This window comes from Semicossyphus pulcher, unplaced genomic scaffold (genome assembly GCF_022749685.1).
Source record: "Semicossyphus pulcher isolate SPU_LCO1_2020_fin unplaced genomic scaffold, fSemPul1.0.p SCAF_13, whole genome shotgun sequence".
Taxonomy (NCBI): domain Eukaryota; kingdom Metazoa; phylum Chordata; class Actinopteri; order Labriformes; family Labridae; genus Semicossyphus; species Semicossyphus pulcher.
This window is the reverse complement of record NW_027211637.1, coordinates 28318187-28336027: the sequence shown is the minus strand read 5'-3', so window position 1 is coordinate 28336027 and position 17841 is coordinate 28318187. Positions and strand designations below refer to the sequence as shown.

General features: G+C 42.4%; 1 protein-coding gene across 2 annotated transcripts in view; it reads right to left on the bottom strand.

Annotated features, from left to right (window-relative positions):
* Positions 1 to 5794: 5794 nt before the first annotated feature.
* LOC138589874 (probable phospholipid-transporting ATPase IIA) overlaps positions 5795 to 17841 on the bottom strand; it is a 37028-nt gene continuing 24981 nt past the window's right edge. For both annotated transcript variants that reach the window (XM_069660348.1, XM_069660349.1), the window contains exons 20-28: positions 17712 to 17801; positions 17293 to 17437; positions 15542 to 15606; positions 14231 to 14386; positions 12499 to 12563; positions 12182 to 12290; positions 12023 to 12080; positions 10050 to 10253; positions 5795 to 7640 (exon numbers count right to left, since the gene is read on the bottom strand). In XM_069660348.1, the coding sequence (XP_069516449.1) occupies positions 7504 to 7640; positions 10050 to 10253; positions 12023 to 12080; positions 12182 to 12290; positions 12499 to 12563; positions 14231 to 14386; positions 15542 to 15606; positions 17293 to 17437; positions 17712 to 17801 (1029 nt within the window). In that variant the 3' untranslated portion in view covers positions 5795 to 7503. The remainder of the gene's footprint in view (positions 7641 to 10049; positions 10254 to 12022; positions 12081 to 12181; positions 12291 to 12498; positions 12564 to 14230; positions 14387 to 15541; positions 15607 to 17292; positions 17438 to 17711; positions 17802 to 17841) is intronic.

Genomic DNA, 17841 nt, shown 5'->3' with positions numbered 1-17841 from the left:
GTTAAGTTACCTGGTTTGTGTCGTTCATGCGCCGCTTGCTCTCCCTCTTGAGATGTGTTCGACATGTCAAGACAACTACCACTTCTAACAGAATCTCATTCTGTGGGGAAAACACTACTTAAAGCTCCTGTGAGGAATTTCTTGCTGGTTATGAAACAGACTGACATCAATTCTGATTGCTTCACCGTTGTGCTAGCATGCTAACCGCCGGTTACCTTTGCGCTACCCGGTTTGAGGCACCTACCTGTCCAACAGAATGAAGGCCAACTCTGCATGTTCGCCGGTCTGAATGGGGCCCAGTTGCTACTTTAAACACACTCACCTATACGCTGTGATCGGCTCAGGGAACCACAACAGCGCCCCTCCCGAAAACGAAACAACAGAACAGATGCAGAGGGAAGGGTCTCACAAGGGTCTGCATACACACACACTAACACACATGTATAGAGGCCCGTAAGTGATAATTATATTTGTAAAGATCGATTAGGAAAATCCTACTTACTATACCTTTAAATAAGAGTGAACATAATATAGGATAAATGATAAAGCAGCAGAACAATATAAAGCTGTGTTATATAATTTCCAATAGCTGTTAGACATGTAGCTCTGAGACGAGCGAAAGCACCACTGACAGGATTTCAGTCTGGGTGCAGCGCTGGCATGTCATTGTGCAATAAGGAATCTTATTTCCTTCCTGCCACAACTTGAGATCCCTGGAAAACATTTCCCTCCTTTTTCCGTATTGTACCAATGAACTAATACTTTCCATCAACATGGAAACTATATACATCTACAGCGGGTGAAAAACCGCCTCCTTATGTAACGGGATTCTGATCGATACTCGAATGTTTGTAGAGAGAATTCGAGCTTTTTAAGTCCAGTGGAAAAGTGGCGCACTAGCTCATGGATTTTTCCCTTTTGAGCACAGCATTATGACATCCATGAAACAATATCAACCCCCCTGCTCGTCTACACTATTTCTGTCTCGTCCAGGTTTCCAATCCAGTCCAACAGTATTTCATAATCTTCCTGCTTCTATTATCAGCAAGATATTAATTCATAAAAGTCAATATTTGGTCGTCAAGACGAAGAACAAACGTATTTCAGCTGACAGAAAAACTCCTCCCTTTGAAAATTCATAACAACAACTGCCTGTTCGGCCTCAACAATGCCAATTAATCACTCGTTTCACCAGTTCAAAAATGCATTTAATCCGAGCAGCCTTACAGTGATGTGGGCGTTTTGGCTCGGTTGTTTTGGGAGGCATTAAGCAGTGTCATTAGAGATCGCAGGGAGAGGCAGGGAAACACATCTGCAGGCCTTCTTTAACAGCCATGGGTGCAAAGACAAATCAAAGCATTCCGGGCCCACAGAGCTATAAATAGTGCCAGAGGAGGGTGTGTGTTCATGCCCTGCAATGCTTCTGTGAGGGGCCTGTCATTGCCAAAATCCACTGTTTACACAGAGCAGGAACAGTGTGTAGTAAACAATGCATAGCTTGTTTATTAAAGGGTGTCGCTACTAATCATCCACCAAAGGTTTCCGTTATTTTTAAACAGCAAACTGCAGTTTAAGGCCGCATGTAATCCTACAGGAGCGTCAGTGTTGGTGTGAGTTTAGGAGCAACGTAAAAGTACCTTGTTACAGATCGAGGAGTGTTTTAAAATACATTCTAACAGAATTATACATACTTTGTACTCCTTACATTTTCCAAAACCAGCATTTACTTTCCCATTTGATGGGAATTATCAATTATTTTTATTTTGCATTATTGTCCCAACATGAAGACTAATTTCAGCCTGGGACAATAACATTCATTTGTGGCGTTAACATCAGATAAAGCAGGAGAGGCTTCATTAGGGTTGGACAATAATTTATTTACAAGTTCAGAAAGAATGAAATGTCTTCGTCTCCCATCGTGACGTCTTCAAGCGCTTCTCATGTAAATAAATGTCTCTCGCCGAATGAGGTAACACAATGGTGATGGAGCCTATGGCCCACTGATGAAAGCCTTTGCGTTTGCAGTGTCTGTGGCGACTTCAGTGGAAAAAATCCCAAGCAGCGCCCAGTTAGTGACTCGTTTTCCATCAGCCAGCAGTGGTTGGTCTGCCAGAGAGGGTAGGCGGAGCTAAGCGGCTGCTTTTCCGCTCTCTGCAAGTGTTGCGAGTAAACAGTAATCTACTATGGCTGAACAAACAAAGAAAAGATGGATGACTACAGATACAACTTCAAAAATAAGTGAAAATCCAAAGAAGAAGAAACAAACTCGACGCTCAGATGAAGCAAACAGTCTGAAAAGGAAAGCGACCGTCAGCGAGGAAAATCAAGAGTTACAACCGGAGCCAACCGTGGACGTCACACATGCAGCACTGTCTGGATATCTGGGAACGTTTATCACCACAGGTGCCGCCAAAGAGAACGAAACTGAGATCTTCGAGATTACAACTTTAAGGGGGCAGTAAGGCCGAGAGCAGGATAGGATAACCCTGATGGAGTCTTGACACTGGTGGTGGTGAAGGAGGGATGCAGAAGTGGACACTGATGAGATGAATTGGAGGTGATTGGGGTGGTGGAGGGTGACAGAGCCGAGAGGAGACACATTTAAACCTTTGACAGCAGCAGGATGATTGTTTGATGGAGGCTGTCAGGGAGAGACATAGAGAGCGATAGAGGGAGAGGGAGTGATATGACTGAACGGTTGAAAGTCTTCCTGCTTGAGCTTCATTTCACTCACGATAGTCATATTATGACGAAAATGTTGTGAAAGACGCATCGAAATGAGACAGGCGAGAAGGGAAAGCTTGAGCGTGGACACAGGTGGGTAGTGAACCTTTTCTAGCTCAGTGAAAGTGAATCAGTTGCTGACAATGTTGATGCTGATTCAGTCTGAGTGATTTCAGTTTAAAAATCTCCCAAATGTGACGTGAAAAAGTTGGTTGTCCTTCGGAGGTCTACTCTTTGCCTTTATACTGCGAGTACTTTTCAGAGCCTGGACTTTAAACTTCTACATCAGTACATGAATCAGTACTTCTACTTTTATCACAAGTATCTGTACCAACTCTGTTCATTCGGCCTTTAACTAATCAGACGTGACCTAGAAGCACGACAGACCTCAGTTCAGCTCTCTCTGCAGGAAACTGGCGAAGCTCCAGTGACCTCGCCGATGTGGTCGCTGTTAGCCTGGATGTTGGATTTGGATCTGCATGGTTCCATGCTATCATTTGTATTAACCGCTCCAGTCGAGACCTAGTTTGTGGTATATTCTGTAGCACATTTATGCTCGACTCCCTCTCTCCCTCTCTCTCTCGCCCTGTTCCACTGGGAGCAGCATGTAAGATGTTTCCGAGCTGGAAACAAATTCCAGTCTCCGAGTGCCAAAGATAAAATGCACCGACCTTGTGGTAATTAGCCTGGATTTGTTGCGCAACAGCCGTGAGCTACTTCTTTTTAAAGCCTGAAAATCCCAACCTTGTAAAATGCAAAGTAAATTTCAAAATATACTTTTGACTTTTGATTGGATTGTGGATTTGGCAGAGGACCAGCTGGGGCCTCCGTAGCTGGCTTCAATGAAGAGAGGAAAGACCACGAATGTTGATTCAGGAGTGGAATTTCACTTTTCATGGGACTGATTAGCCTAAATGGTTTCTTTTAATGGTTTAACTTACGCATTCGGGCAATGGAACAAGACAAAAAAACTTGGACATTCAGCGTAGTTTTAATTTGAACATGCAGGGCTGAGGTTCTCGACTGCGTACTGAAAAAAAAGGGGGGAAAGATTTTATGACTGAGAATAACAAGAACTAAAAACCCATTTCTGGGCTGAAACACCGTACACACTTTTATAACCTGTAACCTACACGGATAATTAAACTAGTTCCTTCTCAAAACTGTAACTCAAACCAACCGTGGAATAGAAATGTTCCATAGCTTTTTATGTATTGCTATTTTTCTGCTTCCAGTCTGCGTTGGTGGATTACCTGAGACGTGTAGGATGTGACCACAGCTGAAGGAGAGTGAGAGCACAGCAGCACCTCCAGGCATCAGGGACTCCCTCCTCTGGTGAAAGAGTGCCAAACACCCCGGCTCCTCCTCGTCCTCCTCCTCCGCCTGCTCTGTGTGTCCTGTGTAACTCGCACCTCATCAGAAACAGGACTGACGTGGAACACAACCAAACAAACCATAATTGTTTTTGCATGCAAATTGTTGCGGAAAGATTCGGTGCAGACTCAGTTTCCATGTACGAGGGATGCCCTGGGAAAAGGAAAGAATTACAGTTTGTTTTATTCACAAAAAATCAGCTATTCTTAAAACTACAGCCACATCATGGGATACCCTCGGTTTAAATTCCACTGTGCCCACTAAGCTATCGCGGGCCACTTTAAGCTCAACCGGCTTTAACTCTATAGTTCATGAGTGGGTCGTTAAACCACATTAAGAGTCATTATTACATTTCGTGGCTTCGTTTCATAATATTTATTCATAAAACCTCAAAATGTCGTCAGTCTTTTAGATCATTGCAAAATCTCGTAATCACTTATTATATTATAAAAATGGTTTTCCTGTTATTTCAGCTTTCTCAACCCTCAGTCTGTTAACAAACTCAGCATACAAGGACCACTGCTCCCTGGAGAACTGAAATACAACCATCATGACAAATATATTACCCTTAAGTATTGAGAATAATTAAGTTAACACTGTGATACTTTAAATTAGGATCCATAGCAAACATTAGCGAATTAAATAGTTCCACCTTTTAAAACTGCTTAGGAAGAATTGGGTGATTTTGACAGGGATTCCCCAAGATCCAAATACACGGGCCATCCATTATCTATACCTCTTATCCTGTTCAGGGTCACAGGGGGACTGGAGCTGATCCCAGCTGTCATTGGGCGAGAGGCGGGGTTACACCAGGACTGATCACCATCACAGGGCCGACACACAGAGACAGACAGCCTTTCACGCTCACACTCACACCTTCAGGCAATGTTAGAGTCACCAATGAACCTAACGAGCATGTCTTTGGACTGTGGGAGGGAACCCGGGGGAGAACATGCAAACTCCACACAGAAAGGCCCTCTGCGTCCGAACCGGGATTCAAACCAGGAACCTTCTAGCTGCGAGGCGACAGCAGCCCTACATACAACGTCAACAGGAATACATTGATCGACAACAGAAATGTGAATGATCGAGTACAGCACCTGTGAGCTTTTTTCTGTGTTGTTTTTACCTGCTTCCATCAAGCACTTTGTAACCTTGTTCAGAAAAAGTGCTATATAAATAAAGTTTAATATTGTTGTTATTTAATTAGTATTAATCTAAGGGTAAGTCTGGTAATTTTCTGTTTTTCTTGTTGTCAACAAAACCAATGACAAGACCAAAACCAGCTCCTGACAAGTATCGTCACGTATACAAAGCCTGAGACAGCTTAGTATTGGGTGACATTTTCCCTTAATATCATTTAATTGCAGTCAAACCCAGATACACCGTGAGAGCACAAAATGTGTATCATTCCACAGCTGAAAATAGTCCCCTACAAATAAAGTATTTCCTCCTGTAAGAAAACGACGAGTTTCCGGCTTTTGTAAAAATTGACTGCGTCATAATGAAACTATAAATTCTGAAACCTGCTCATAAAGTTTTTCTTTTCAACACGTGTTTGGGGCAAAATAACACGTTTGGTCGTTTCTGGAGACTTCTTAACAATGAGAAAGATAAAACACCGGCCTTATCTTTTCAGCTGTTTTCACACGCAGCTTTTTAAACGCGTCACACGGAAAATAACGTCGAGCAAAAGTAAAGAAAACATGAGATTTATTAATCATCATCACAACATTGACATCAACACAGTTCTCCCTTTTTGTTTCTGCTCATTTGAGTGTGATCAACACCGTTAAATAAAACATGTTAATAAATTAAAAAAACAGGTTATTTACAAGCAACCAAACCGTCTTAGCATCATTTTATCCCCATTACAACATAAAAATATAAATAATCAGTTGTACAAAACAAAATTCTGTGCAAACAGCTCGCTGCTGAATTCAGTTTGGATTTAACTTTTAGCTTAAAAAATGATGACTTATGGCACCCTGGTCGCTCTGTTTTGTTTGACACAGTGAGTTTCATCTCACTTTCAGTTTTTACTTTCTTTGCAAACAAATTGAAGAATTGTTTGAACTTATTTGAAATCAGTGACTGTGATCATGTTATTCTGTTAGTTGTTGATTATTTACAGTATTTTCACAATCACACCACCGGTGACATGAAACATGACGAGTGTTTTCCTTTCAATGTGCAGTAGTAGTAGTAGTAGTAGTAATACTTATTGACAATATTCACATTGTATTTGACTGAGCAGAGGTGATTTCATCCCTTTTTTTCTTTCGCAGCTGAACTGTGGAGGTTAGTAGAGGTGAGAAGTGAGGGGCCCTGGGTTAGAGGACATGAAAGAGGGGGCAGCTGGACTCTGGACGCCGGGATATTTTCAGTTATGGCTTTAGGTCACTGTTACAGTGAGTCATCATGCAATGCTGAAGCGTGGTCGGCACTGGCCTTGCCGAGCAGCCACATGAGAGGCTGCACATTCTCCTGCGGACGCACAGCCAGGCGGGAGCCCCCGGAAAAAGGTTTTCAGCTACAAATAACCAACACTCCTTTGTGGCTGTTTCGACCGCGCTCCACAAACACTAACAACTCAGGGTCCGTACAAAGAGACGAAGACAGATTTAACATCAGACATCACGGATCATGCTAAAATAAACAACCGCACCACCTCCGCCGTGTCGGGGCTGTTGCATCGCAGTGACGCATCAACAAATACACAAACCTGCAGACGTGTTTTATGCAAAGTCTAGCCAGTAAACTTTTGTTTTTTAACCGTGTAATTCTCAAACCGCATTTAGAAGTCGGCGTTTAAGGAGAGTGTGAATCAAGTCCTGAGTGAGGATGCTACGTCAATCTCGGCGTCTAACAATGAAAACGACTTTGAGAGTGAGTTTCCAGCCCGAATGGCAAATTTTCAGGACTGGCCAACTTTTCCACTCACTCTCCTTCATGTGATTTTAACATTGTTAAACAAGCTTGACCTGCAAGATTTACTGAACTGATTTGAAGACATAAAGGATAAAAATCCCCGTGTAGTAAAGTTACATATTTGCATTTCTTATCAGGACATTTTGTGTTTTTTGTGAGTGAATTCTGAGGACAGCTGACAATAATAACGTCAGTTCTACTAATTTAACCAGCAGTATTTCTGCACTTAGAGAAATCATCAGTTAGTCTTTGCATTAAAACATTTAGCAAGTTAAAGTGCTTCTTCACAAACACTCTCAGTAAACATCCTGTCCCTGAAAAACCGTCCGTCTCTCACATTTTCCAAGTCACATAAATTAAAGGGTAGAAATCCGTGTTTGATTCTCAGGTCAAAGCGCAGGCTCTGCTGGATGAAGACAGGAACACCTTTCCGTTTTCTCGCAGTAAATGAGGCCAGAGGCTCTTCTCATGTCCTTAAGAGGTCAGCTTGGAGTAGTTTGGCGGGGAGAAGCGTCTGCGGAGGTACTTGAGGATGTAAAGGGGCAGACAGCTCACCAAAGTGATGACGGTCACCTTCCACAGGAACGATACCGTAGTGATGAAGTACACGTCTGTCATGGAACAAGGATCAAAGGTCAGAGTGAGGTCGTAGGACACAAACACACATCTATTAATCATTTACAGGTTCAACGGTTTTATCATCACTGAGCCTCGACATGTTTCTTGTTAGATATTTAGGTCATATTAAACTTTGGTTCTGGCTTTTTCATCACATTTAAGGGATAAACATGCCGTAAGCTTTGGAGCCACGGTACCTATAATTTGGGGCTTTGAGGGCAATAAACAGGAAGGATGACGTTGCCATGGAGGCAGAGAGTTAGCTTCGGGCTTAAAGGGATAGTTTGTTCTTTTGAAGTGGGGTTGTATGAGGCACTTATCAATAGTAACTGTACAGACGGGGCCGAGAGTACCACATACACTTAAACATTTCAGTTTAAGTGTACGCTGTATTTTATTCTTGTCACCGCTTCATCAGACGGCCCTTTCCCTCCGCACTTTGTCTTCACGTCTTTCAAGGGACGACACTCCGCCTGCGTACCTGCTTGGATCTCAGGGTCTCACTGTGCACCACATGTGAATAGACAGGCACACAAGCGCTCTACTTATGGTAACCATGGAAACGGCTTCTGTGCACTACTGTATCACTGCCGGTACAACTGTATTATCTCTAAAGGCTACAACAACTAGCTAATTTAGCATAGTTGTAACTAAACCGTTACCAGCTAACATAACGTAGCCTAACGTTACATAATCATCCAGTCTTGCGCCGATGCTCTGCCACGCAAAGGCCCTCCTGTTAATGTCCGGGTAACTGTTTACAAAGTGGTTATATATCTCCGGGAACTCACTTACAGGAAGGATCGGTCTCTCATCCATTGTGATTTTTGTGGTTACTACTGTGCGTCATGTAGGAAAAAAAGTTATGGAACTTTCAACTCTGGCAGCAGGCGGACGTGCGCGTGAGACGAGTATGACCGCGACAATTTCACGGGATTGCACCCGCTTGTCGCTCCACCTGTCAGATTGACGGTGCCTCCCTACCTGCCTTCTCGCCTCAATCGCCCCCCTTCTGAAAAGACCTGAACTCTGCACAGCGGCCCTGTAAACCTACGCATGCAGCGCACCGTTTGGGTCAGCGGCTTGTAGAAGAGGCAACAAATAAAAGAAAATACAATATTATGGAAACGGCAAAGTGCTGTTCTGCATAGCTTAGCTTCAGAGTAACTAAGTACCTCATATAAAACCCCACTTCAAAAAACAACCTATCCCTTTAACAAAAATAAATGTCTGCCAAATTAGTTTTTAGCACTTCATTAAAAGCAGCAATCATTTGATTCTTTAGATGCTGAAGAAAACTAAGCGTTCAGATTCTTTCAGGAGCATCATTTTTCTGTGATTTCTAATTGGACACTTTTAATTTGGAATAAAAAAGATGGATATCATGTCTGTGTGTTCAGGTTTGACTCTTTTATGACTCCAAGAAGAGCACTTGGCTTTGTGTGAAAGCCTCTGCTGTAGCTCTTACTATTGATCGCCCAACTGAGACTAAAATCTGGCTTACACTGGCCTCTTTAACATCAAAGAGTGAATCAGTGTTTGTAAACCTCGTGTTAGACTATCCATCTTCAAAATGAGTAATAAGCCAAATACAATTTTTCTAGGGAGTCTGGGTTGGAACCATTTCAGTCTCTGAGGTAAGAATACAGAATAAAATAACCAATTACAGCTTCAAATTCAAACACATTTCCTTGTAAAAATGTCCAGTTATGTGTGTAAACCTGCACACGCATATGAAGAATAGCCTTTAAAGCTATTTCAGTCTGACTTCAAGAAGAAGGTAAAGTGTCCAAAAAGGGTACGCTTGACCGCATGCCAGTCATGGCCCTCGGTGGTTCAAGATTGTAGGCTGAAATTGGACCTCCACACCCCACATAAAGCTGAAAATAAAGGCTGGGAATTCTCTCGGTTAGAGGATTGTATAATCCAAGAGTCTTAATTTGGCAAGACTAAAATTGGCTCTGATTTTTCGCTGGCTCAAGTAAATTGAGGTGGAATAGCCTGAAACATGCAGACTGTAATAGAGGGGTAATAACACCAACAATACACCCTTCTTCTAATGTTTGATTCTGTTTCTATGTAACACATCTTCACTGTGATAAACACATGAACCCTGCCAGTCCACAGGAAACTAACAGGACTGCTGGCATTTCCTTTTTAATACTACACCAGGACAATTTGTCACTGCACTAACCTTTAGCCTTCCTAGTATCCAGCTTACTGCACACCAGAGGCATAATATGAATAGGTCCCCCTCACTGCTGAATGCTGACGTACTATTTCAAGGTCGGCAAGGACACAACAACATCAGTGAGGCTGCAGTAAAACTGAAAGCATCTGTTGTTGTTGCCTTTTGAGAGGCTTAAATATAAGTTTATGAACATGTGCTTGCGTTCACTTACCGATGAACTCGTGCAGGAATACGAGCGAGGCGACATAACAGGCCAAGCTGAGCAGCTCGCCGACGATCATGAGCCAGTGCCACGTCTGGATGGTCAGAGCCACCATGAGCAGCTCGGTCAGGATCAGAGAGGTGAAGGAAATGGCAACGATATGGACGAACTCCGACTCGAAGAGCAGCAGCGCCCCGTACATGATGATGCTTCCTGTGGAGGTCAAAGAGGAGGAAACTAAGAGTGAATGCAGCTTTAAAAGTTGTGCAGCAATTCATGCTCAACATGAGGAAGGCTGAGAATTAGTGTGTCATTGCTAGTGTGTCAAGACTGCCTCACTGTACTTGTGTGCATATAACACATTAAAGACTTGATTCCCCATCCAGGATCTTCCCCGAGGTTTAGTTTTTGTCTCTAGTTTGAATATTTATTCTTGCCACTTGATAGTGACAGTTCTTTAAGGGGGGGTATTATGCTAATTTCAAGCTTCATATTTCCCTCTGTGATTACTGTGGAGTAGCTTAGCATAATTTACTGTTAAATAACTCATACAGCCTCTGCCTGAAACGACAGCTCTGTCCCTTTAAGAAACCCCGCCCTGACAAGCCCGCTTTCTTCTGATTGGCCAGCTCTCCGAAGCCTGCTGAGGCTGCACGTTGTGACATCAAGGCTGTATTCGAGATGGCATACAAAACTAGCAGTACGCACTGATGTTGCTAAAATGTAGTAAGCAGTTTACAGTACGCCAAAAATACCCGGATGTTATAATAACTTTATTTATATAGCACCTTTAAAAACAGAATGTTTTTAAAAGCAAAGGCAGGAAGATTAAAGAACTTTCAACAATGAGGCCAAACAGAGAGTATTGAAGAAATCTCATCAAAAGGCAAGAACTCAAGTCAAACACCAAAGGTCAACAAGATTAAATGCAAGTTAAATGTTGGACTGATTTCGAAAGAATCTCCAGTATGCATTGGACCAGTCTACCTCGCCTACTGTATCCCATAATGCAAAGCACTGGAACGTCACAAGGGCAGTTGAAATGGCAGACGGCAGCAGCATTTGACCAGAAGGGGGCGCTATAGCTAAAGAAGTGGCGGTTTGCCTCCGGAAACTGGCGCCTGCCGTAGCGTACTGCCAAATACATTTGAACAGCAGCGTACTACATACTACCACCGAACGCAGTATGTAGTATTTAGTATGCGATTTCAAACACAGCCAATGTGTCACAAAGTGCAGCGTGTAGAAAAAAACAGTGTGAAACCTGGCGTTCACAGCAGCCTGCAGACTGAGCTGAGAAGCCTGGGGGTTACTCCAACATACTTTTACCTACAGATCTGAAACTACACCCACGTTTAGTCTGAACATCCAACATTGTAACATTATATATATGTCTTTAAAAAAAATCTACGACCTTTCACAGGCACAATCATATACCTGAACTAACTTCTCTCCCTTTACCATACGATAGAGAGGGTACATAAGAGGAAACTGTGAGTGAAGTGATACCAACATATAGAGCAGTGTTTGAAAAACCAACCCTCATCACTTGGCAGTAAAGTAGCTCAAGATTAGCTTCAAAATGAAACCTTCAAGTCTTGACAAAAACTGATCGGGGCGTAGCTTCTGATGCCTCCATGAAGGCCTTTTCATTGCAAATGGTGCATGTCGGGAAGGTAAGCTTTTTGATGAAGAAAATCCTCACACAAAAACAAACTCCAAACTGTAACAGATCAAAGATATCTATGACACATTTCTCTTTGTTTATTCATTTCGGCCCATACTGGACATCTGATCTTCATCTCTGTGTCTGATGTGATGCCGTGTACATCTGTAGAAGACTCAACAACAAAACGTGGTCTAACAGACTGTTTGAATGTTCCACAGAAATGACTCCTGATCAGCTATGATACAAGTTGTTTATACGTGAGTGTGCTGCATTGTGCTCTTGGTTATTTTGAATTGTTTGGACTATTTCTTACCTTGATAGATACTTATTAAGACCCATATTAGAAACGTCTTGAAAGACAGCGGTCGACCCTGTGGAAAGAAAACATCATGATTACTATTCTCCATATGTGTGTCTGTGTTATTATATTTGCCTGTACTGTTACAGTCAGAGTGTGCGAGCTCTTAAATACCTTCAAGAGATCTTTATATAATTCTGGATATAACATGGCAACCTCTGATTTAACATCTTTGTCCAACACCAGGGAGAAGACGGGGAACATGGTGTAGACGGTGGAGTAGCTGAAAAACAGTGGTGGGAACATGGTCCAGATCACATGGCACACAAGTTTCACACATTTCTTTGTTGCATTAGTCCAGTAGTCAATACTTTCACATTTTCCCCCGTCTCCATTTCAACAGTGCTTTAACACAGTGGAAATGCCAAGGAAACAAGAGGCAGCCAAATGTTCTCCTGATAAGTCATCGTGTTTCACAGTTTGTATCTCACCCAATAATCAGGAATCCTTGGTAGAGTGGGACCGAAGCGAAGTAGAAAACAGAGCAGAAGACCGCCTGGGGAAAAAGGAGAACAGGGGTCACTCTCTAAATGCTAAGCCCCGGAGGCCATTTTTAGATCGCAGAAGAACAACACATCAGGTTAATGTGACCTAGTAACACACAAAATGAGAAGTAACCACACTTTGAATAATCAATTAGCTAAATCCCACACATCAAATGCAACACCGCAATCATCCCCACTCTACCGCAGCACCCTGCCGGAGAAAGTCTCTGACTAATTCTAACACGTGTCTTTAACATATGTATGAAACCAAATTGAGCTGTCAGGCTGTCATCCCGGCGGCCCCGCAGCAGACAAGTCACAGCTGCGGCTGTGGTTGGTGTTAATGTGAGACATACGGAGGAGGGCCTCCCTGAAACCCCAAAGTCCACGCTGCAGTGAGTCACGGGCTGTCCCTCCACGGCGGGGGCTGAGGTTGGACTGGAACATGGGAACTGGATTGGGGACGCTGTTGAGTGTGTATGTGTGTTGGAGGGGTGGCTCAGAAGGGCACCACGGGCTAACTCCTCTGAGTCATCGTGCACCCCACCCTTCCATGACCACCCCTGATACGTCTCCCTGCCTCGCCTCGATCATTTTCTGCTCACATTTAGATTTTAAGGTGTTGTGGATAAACATAACCCACATCTCCCTGCCCACACCTTAACATAGCACTCATTCTGTTTGGATATTTTTAACTACTTCATGTTTGCTTTGGCTTCAACGTGCAAAACTCTTTAAGCAGAGAGCAAAACAGATTTTATGAATCCTCAACTTTAAAAACAAAAGAGCAAATTACACAAGCACCTCACAGAAGCACAGCTGGGTACTAAACGTTATAGTCACTGAATCAATATAACACAGTTGCATCAAAAGCAGCTCTACTAATTACTTGCATATCAAATGTACAGCTTTAGTGTCTCTGGTACAGTAGAGAAAAATTATGTTTTTATGTTATGAGCTTTCCAGCATTGTATTACTCTGTTCTAGATGATATAACTTGGGACCAGTCTGCACATATACAGCTTTTTTTCAGTTTTTCAGCCTTTATTTATCGGACCCCTAAAGACAGACAGTATAGAAATATGGGGAGGAGAGAGAGGGGGGTGACATGCACTAAATGATCAGCAGATCAGGAGTCGAACCTGCGAGCAGTGCGATGAGGACTGTAGCCTCTGTACTGAGCTAAACCAGTTCCCCCCAATATATATATATTTTTTAAACTTAGCTATTCCAATGTGTTTTGGCCTCAAACTGCTTACGGTTTTTGGAATAAATAAATAAATAATACATAATAAATGACTTTTTTTAAAACTTGCAATGAACACGTCCCTGAATGTGCATGAATGTAGCATTTACTGTAGTCTTGCCTTTAAAGTCTTTAAAGTCCCTCTTACTCTAGATCCATTAAAAGATATAGAGCAAGACAATACTCTCAGTATGAAGGCAGTTGGTTACTGTTTGACAGCAACAAGAATTATATGCATTTAATGGATTAACATATCGATGGTAGCGATGCTCAGATAAACACAGTTTGTGGTGTTTTAGGTATATGCTGTATTTTGAGTGCAGCATTTTGTGGTCAAATTTTTAAAATTTGATGATCTGTTGTGAAAATTGCATTTGGAAAATATGTGCATTTTAAATAAATTATCACATGATTGATGAACACAAACTCTACCTGCATGGTGCTGATGCACAGGCTCCTGTGGATGACGAACTGGCTGAGGGCTGCAGACCTTTTGTAGCTGTTCCGACCGTGCACCATGAGGAGACGGCCCAAATGTTTGAACTGAGTCACCGAGAAGTCGGCGGCCAACGAGGCCTGCTTGCCTTCCTGTCCAACACAAAGAACAGAGGGCAGTGAGGACAAACTAAAAGAAGTGTTTGCTGACCTGAGAAGCTGAGTGAATATTAGCGGAGTTAATCATACAGTGACAAATACACAGCTTGCTTATTTGGAAAAACAAAATTCAGACTGAAGGTGGATAAAACTCCCTGCAAGCATGACATTAGTCAAAATTAATAAACCTTCAGGCCTTATATCAAAACATTCAAGCATGCACTCAACAAATTATTCGATTATTGTCCAGATTTTTCTCTTAATTAATCAATTTATTGTTTGGGCTGTAGAATATCAGAAGCTTGTGAAAAATATCTAAAGCCCAAAATGACGTACTCAAATGTCTTATTTTGTTCAGACAAGTCCAAGGCCCAAAAAATCTGACAGTATTCACTTACAAGAACAGGAGAATTTAGGACATGTTTGCCCCCCAAAAATACTTGATTGTTTCGATTCAATCATCAGAATTGTTCATAAATTTACTGTTGATAAAGTTGTCCATTAGACAACTTATTGTTTTGAATCTAACAACAATTTTCCACCTAAAAAATGGTGGATTATGTGCTGGATATGTTGAAAGATCCTGGAGTCCTGTAGGAAAAATATTCCCATGCATAACCCCGAGTAAAATCACAAATTGTTGATTTTACCCTCCAGTTTCTTCTACAGATTACACAAACAAAATATAAAGTGTTATGAGTTAATTAATGAGCTTTACAGGAGCTAGTCAAGAGCTTTTTTTAATCAGATCCTAGTTAGCCGATTCCCAATGTTTCCAGTCTTTCTGCTAAGCTAAGCTAATTGTCTGCTTTCTCTGCCTTTATCTGTCACCAGCAGATTAAAGAGTTCTCTACAAGCAAGAAAAGGAGTAAGCTAATTTCTTGGACGTGTGTGAAGTCCATGTCTGACAGAATTGTGAAACGTACAAGAGGCAGGCTGAAGAGATACCATTACTTTTACTTGGGCACAAAAGCATCCTGTCATTATGTTTCCTCTACTCAGACAATAGATGCTCAAAAAGAGGAATCATCTGTGTGCTTGTCTCTCTGCATGTCTCTGAACATGAGAGAGATCTTGACAGGAAACACAAAGCGAAAATCTGTGAGAGCGGCACGTCAATGTGCAGGGATGAGATGGACAGAGTCTTACTTTTCCCTCCACTCCCACGCCACAGTCGGCTTCCTGGATCATGCTGACATCGTTTCCTCCATCCCCTAAGAGAAAACAAAAGCCACGGAGGTGTCAGGATTCACATCAGTGACTCACCAAAACAAACTCTAACTGAGGACTGAAGACACTCCCTTAGTTTGGCCTGATTGTGAGATAAGAAGCGCAGCCAAAGTAAGTGAAATGACATATCTGTTTGGAATTTAAGAGATAAAGGCTGAAATAAGGAGGCTGGGTGGTACAGCTGAATGAACAATCATAGTAACAAAATATCTTTCAAACAACTCAGTTACATCACGTATAAAGGGTCAGAATGATGTTAAATTCAGTGACTTCAATAAGAAGCTCAATAATTGATCTAATTAGTTTGAAGTTACACGTTTTAAGGAATCAATTCAGCCTGTGAACCACAAAAATATACAAGCGAATTTTAAGTTGCTCTGGCTGACACACCTTGTTCCCAATCCAAATCAAAATAATATCCATCCGGGCTAATTCAGGTCGGGCCAATCACCACTATTTTTCCAACATGCAGCAGGTTAGATTCAATGGCTGACTGTAAAGAGGAGCCTCGTTCGAGCATTTTGTAAACAACCAAGATGGCTGAAACATGTTTTAAGGAGGATGTAGAAAATGGAAAGAAGACGTTAGTTGACGAGCTAAAAATAGATCTTTGACAATAAAAACTCTGATGACATGTATGTTTTGTTTTCGTTAACGAGACGAGATGAGACTAAAATGTTAGAGGTCGGCTGTCGGACATTCGAAATTTAAATTTAAAGCCTTAAAGCTGTAATCTCGAAGATCTCAGTTCAGATTGTGGGAGCACACTTCCCAGATATCCAGACAGTGCTGCATGTGTGACGTCCACAGTTGGCTCCGGTTGTAACTCTTGATTTTCCTGGCTGACGGTCGCTTTCCTTTTTAGACTGTTTGCTTCATCTGAGCGTCCAATTTGTTTCTTTTTCATTTTCACTCATTTTTGAAGTTGTATCTGTAGTCATCCATCTTTTCTTTCTTTGTTCAGCCATAGTAGATTACTGTTTACTCGCAACACTTGCAGAAAGCGGAAAAGCAGCCGCTTAGCTCCGCCTACCCTCTCTGGCAGACCAACCACTGCTGGCTGATGGAGAACGCGTCACTAACTGGGCGCCGTTTGTTATTTTTTATCTGAAAGTCGCACCAGACACCCAGTCTGTGATACTGCAAATACAAAGGCTGTCATCAGTGGGCCATAGACTCAATCACCATTGTGTTACCTCATTCGGCGATAGATAGTGACTTAACGGACATTTATTTACATGAAAATCTTCACAGTGAGAGATAACGGATCTCATGAAGTTGGTTGTGAACTTTCTCTGTTAACTCAGGCTTCCTGCTTTAGGCTCTGTGCACGCTCACAGAAAAAGGGGCATTTTCTTCCGCAAAAAATCGTCTGTCTGCTTCAGTCAGACTGTTTAAATGAGAAGAGATGATGAAAAGTTAGGACCAAACGTAATCCAGTGTCCTTAAATGCTGTGTCCTCATCGTTCTTTTACTGTACGGATGATCTGCTGAAATTTAAAGTGTTCATTTTCGTGTTCAAAACTGGACTAAAAATGGTTTGAGTGTCATCGACTAAAACTAAACTAAAACTATAAGGGTAAAAAAGACTAAGACTGAGACTAGATCTAAAATAGCTGCAAAAATTAACACTGCCCCTCATGAAAAAGCTGTTGCTTCTTTCCACTCACCTACAGCACAGGTGAGCTTGCCTGTGCGCTCCTGCAGCAGCCGGACTATCTGAGCCTTCTGAGTGGGGGTGCATCGGCAGCAAACCACAGCGGGACACTGACACGCGAGTTCCATGAACTCATACTCGTAGTATTTCAGACAGACCTGCAAGAAAGCCACCAGAAGGTACAGGTGAGCAACTGAGACCACCAAATATAACTGATCTCAGCTGTACCTCTTTAACACCTCAGCTTAAGTTACAGTTGAAGTTCTGCTGCGGTTCAGAAAGTGACTCTAACCACAGATACCACTTCCGGAGATGCTTCAGTGGCAGCGATATTATCATGCGTCACACAGAAAACATGTCAGGGTTGTATAAAGAGAAGCGTGTCTGTAGGAGAGTTAGACACACACACACACACACACACAGATGCTTTACCTCAAGCGAGTCCCCCGATATCACCAGCGCACAGTCGTGTTTTCTCCTGAAAGCGTTGAGCTCCAGGTGGGCTTCCCCTCGCGTTGTCACCTAGGGCAAAGGCAACCACATTTATAAACGCACACATATG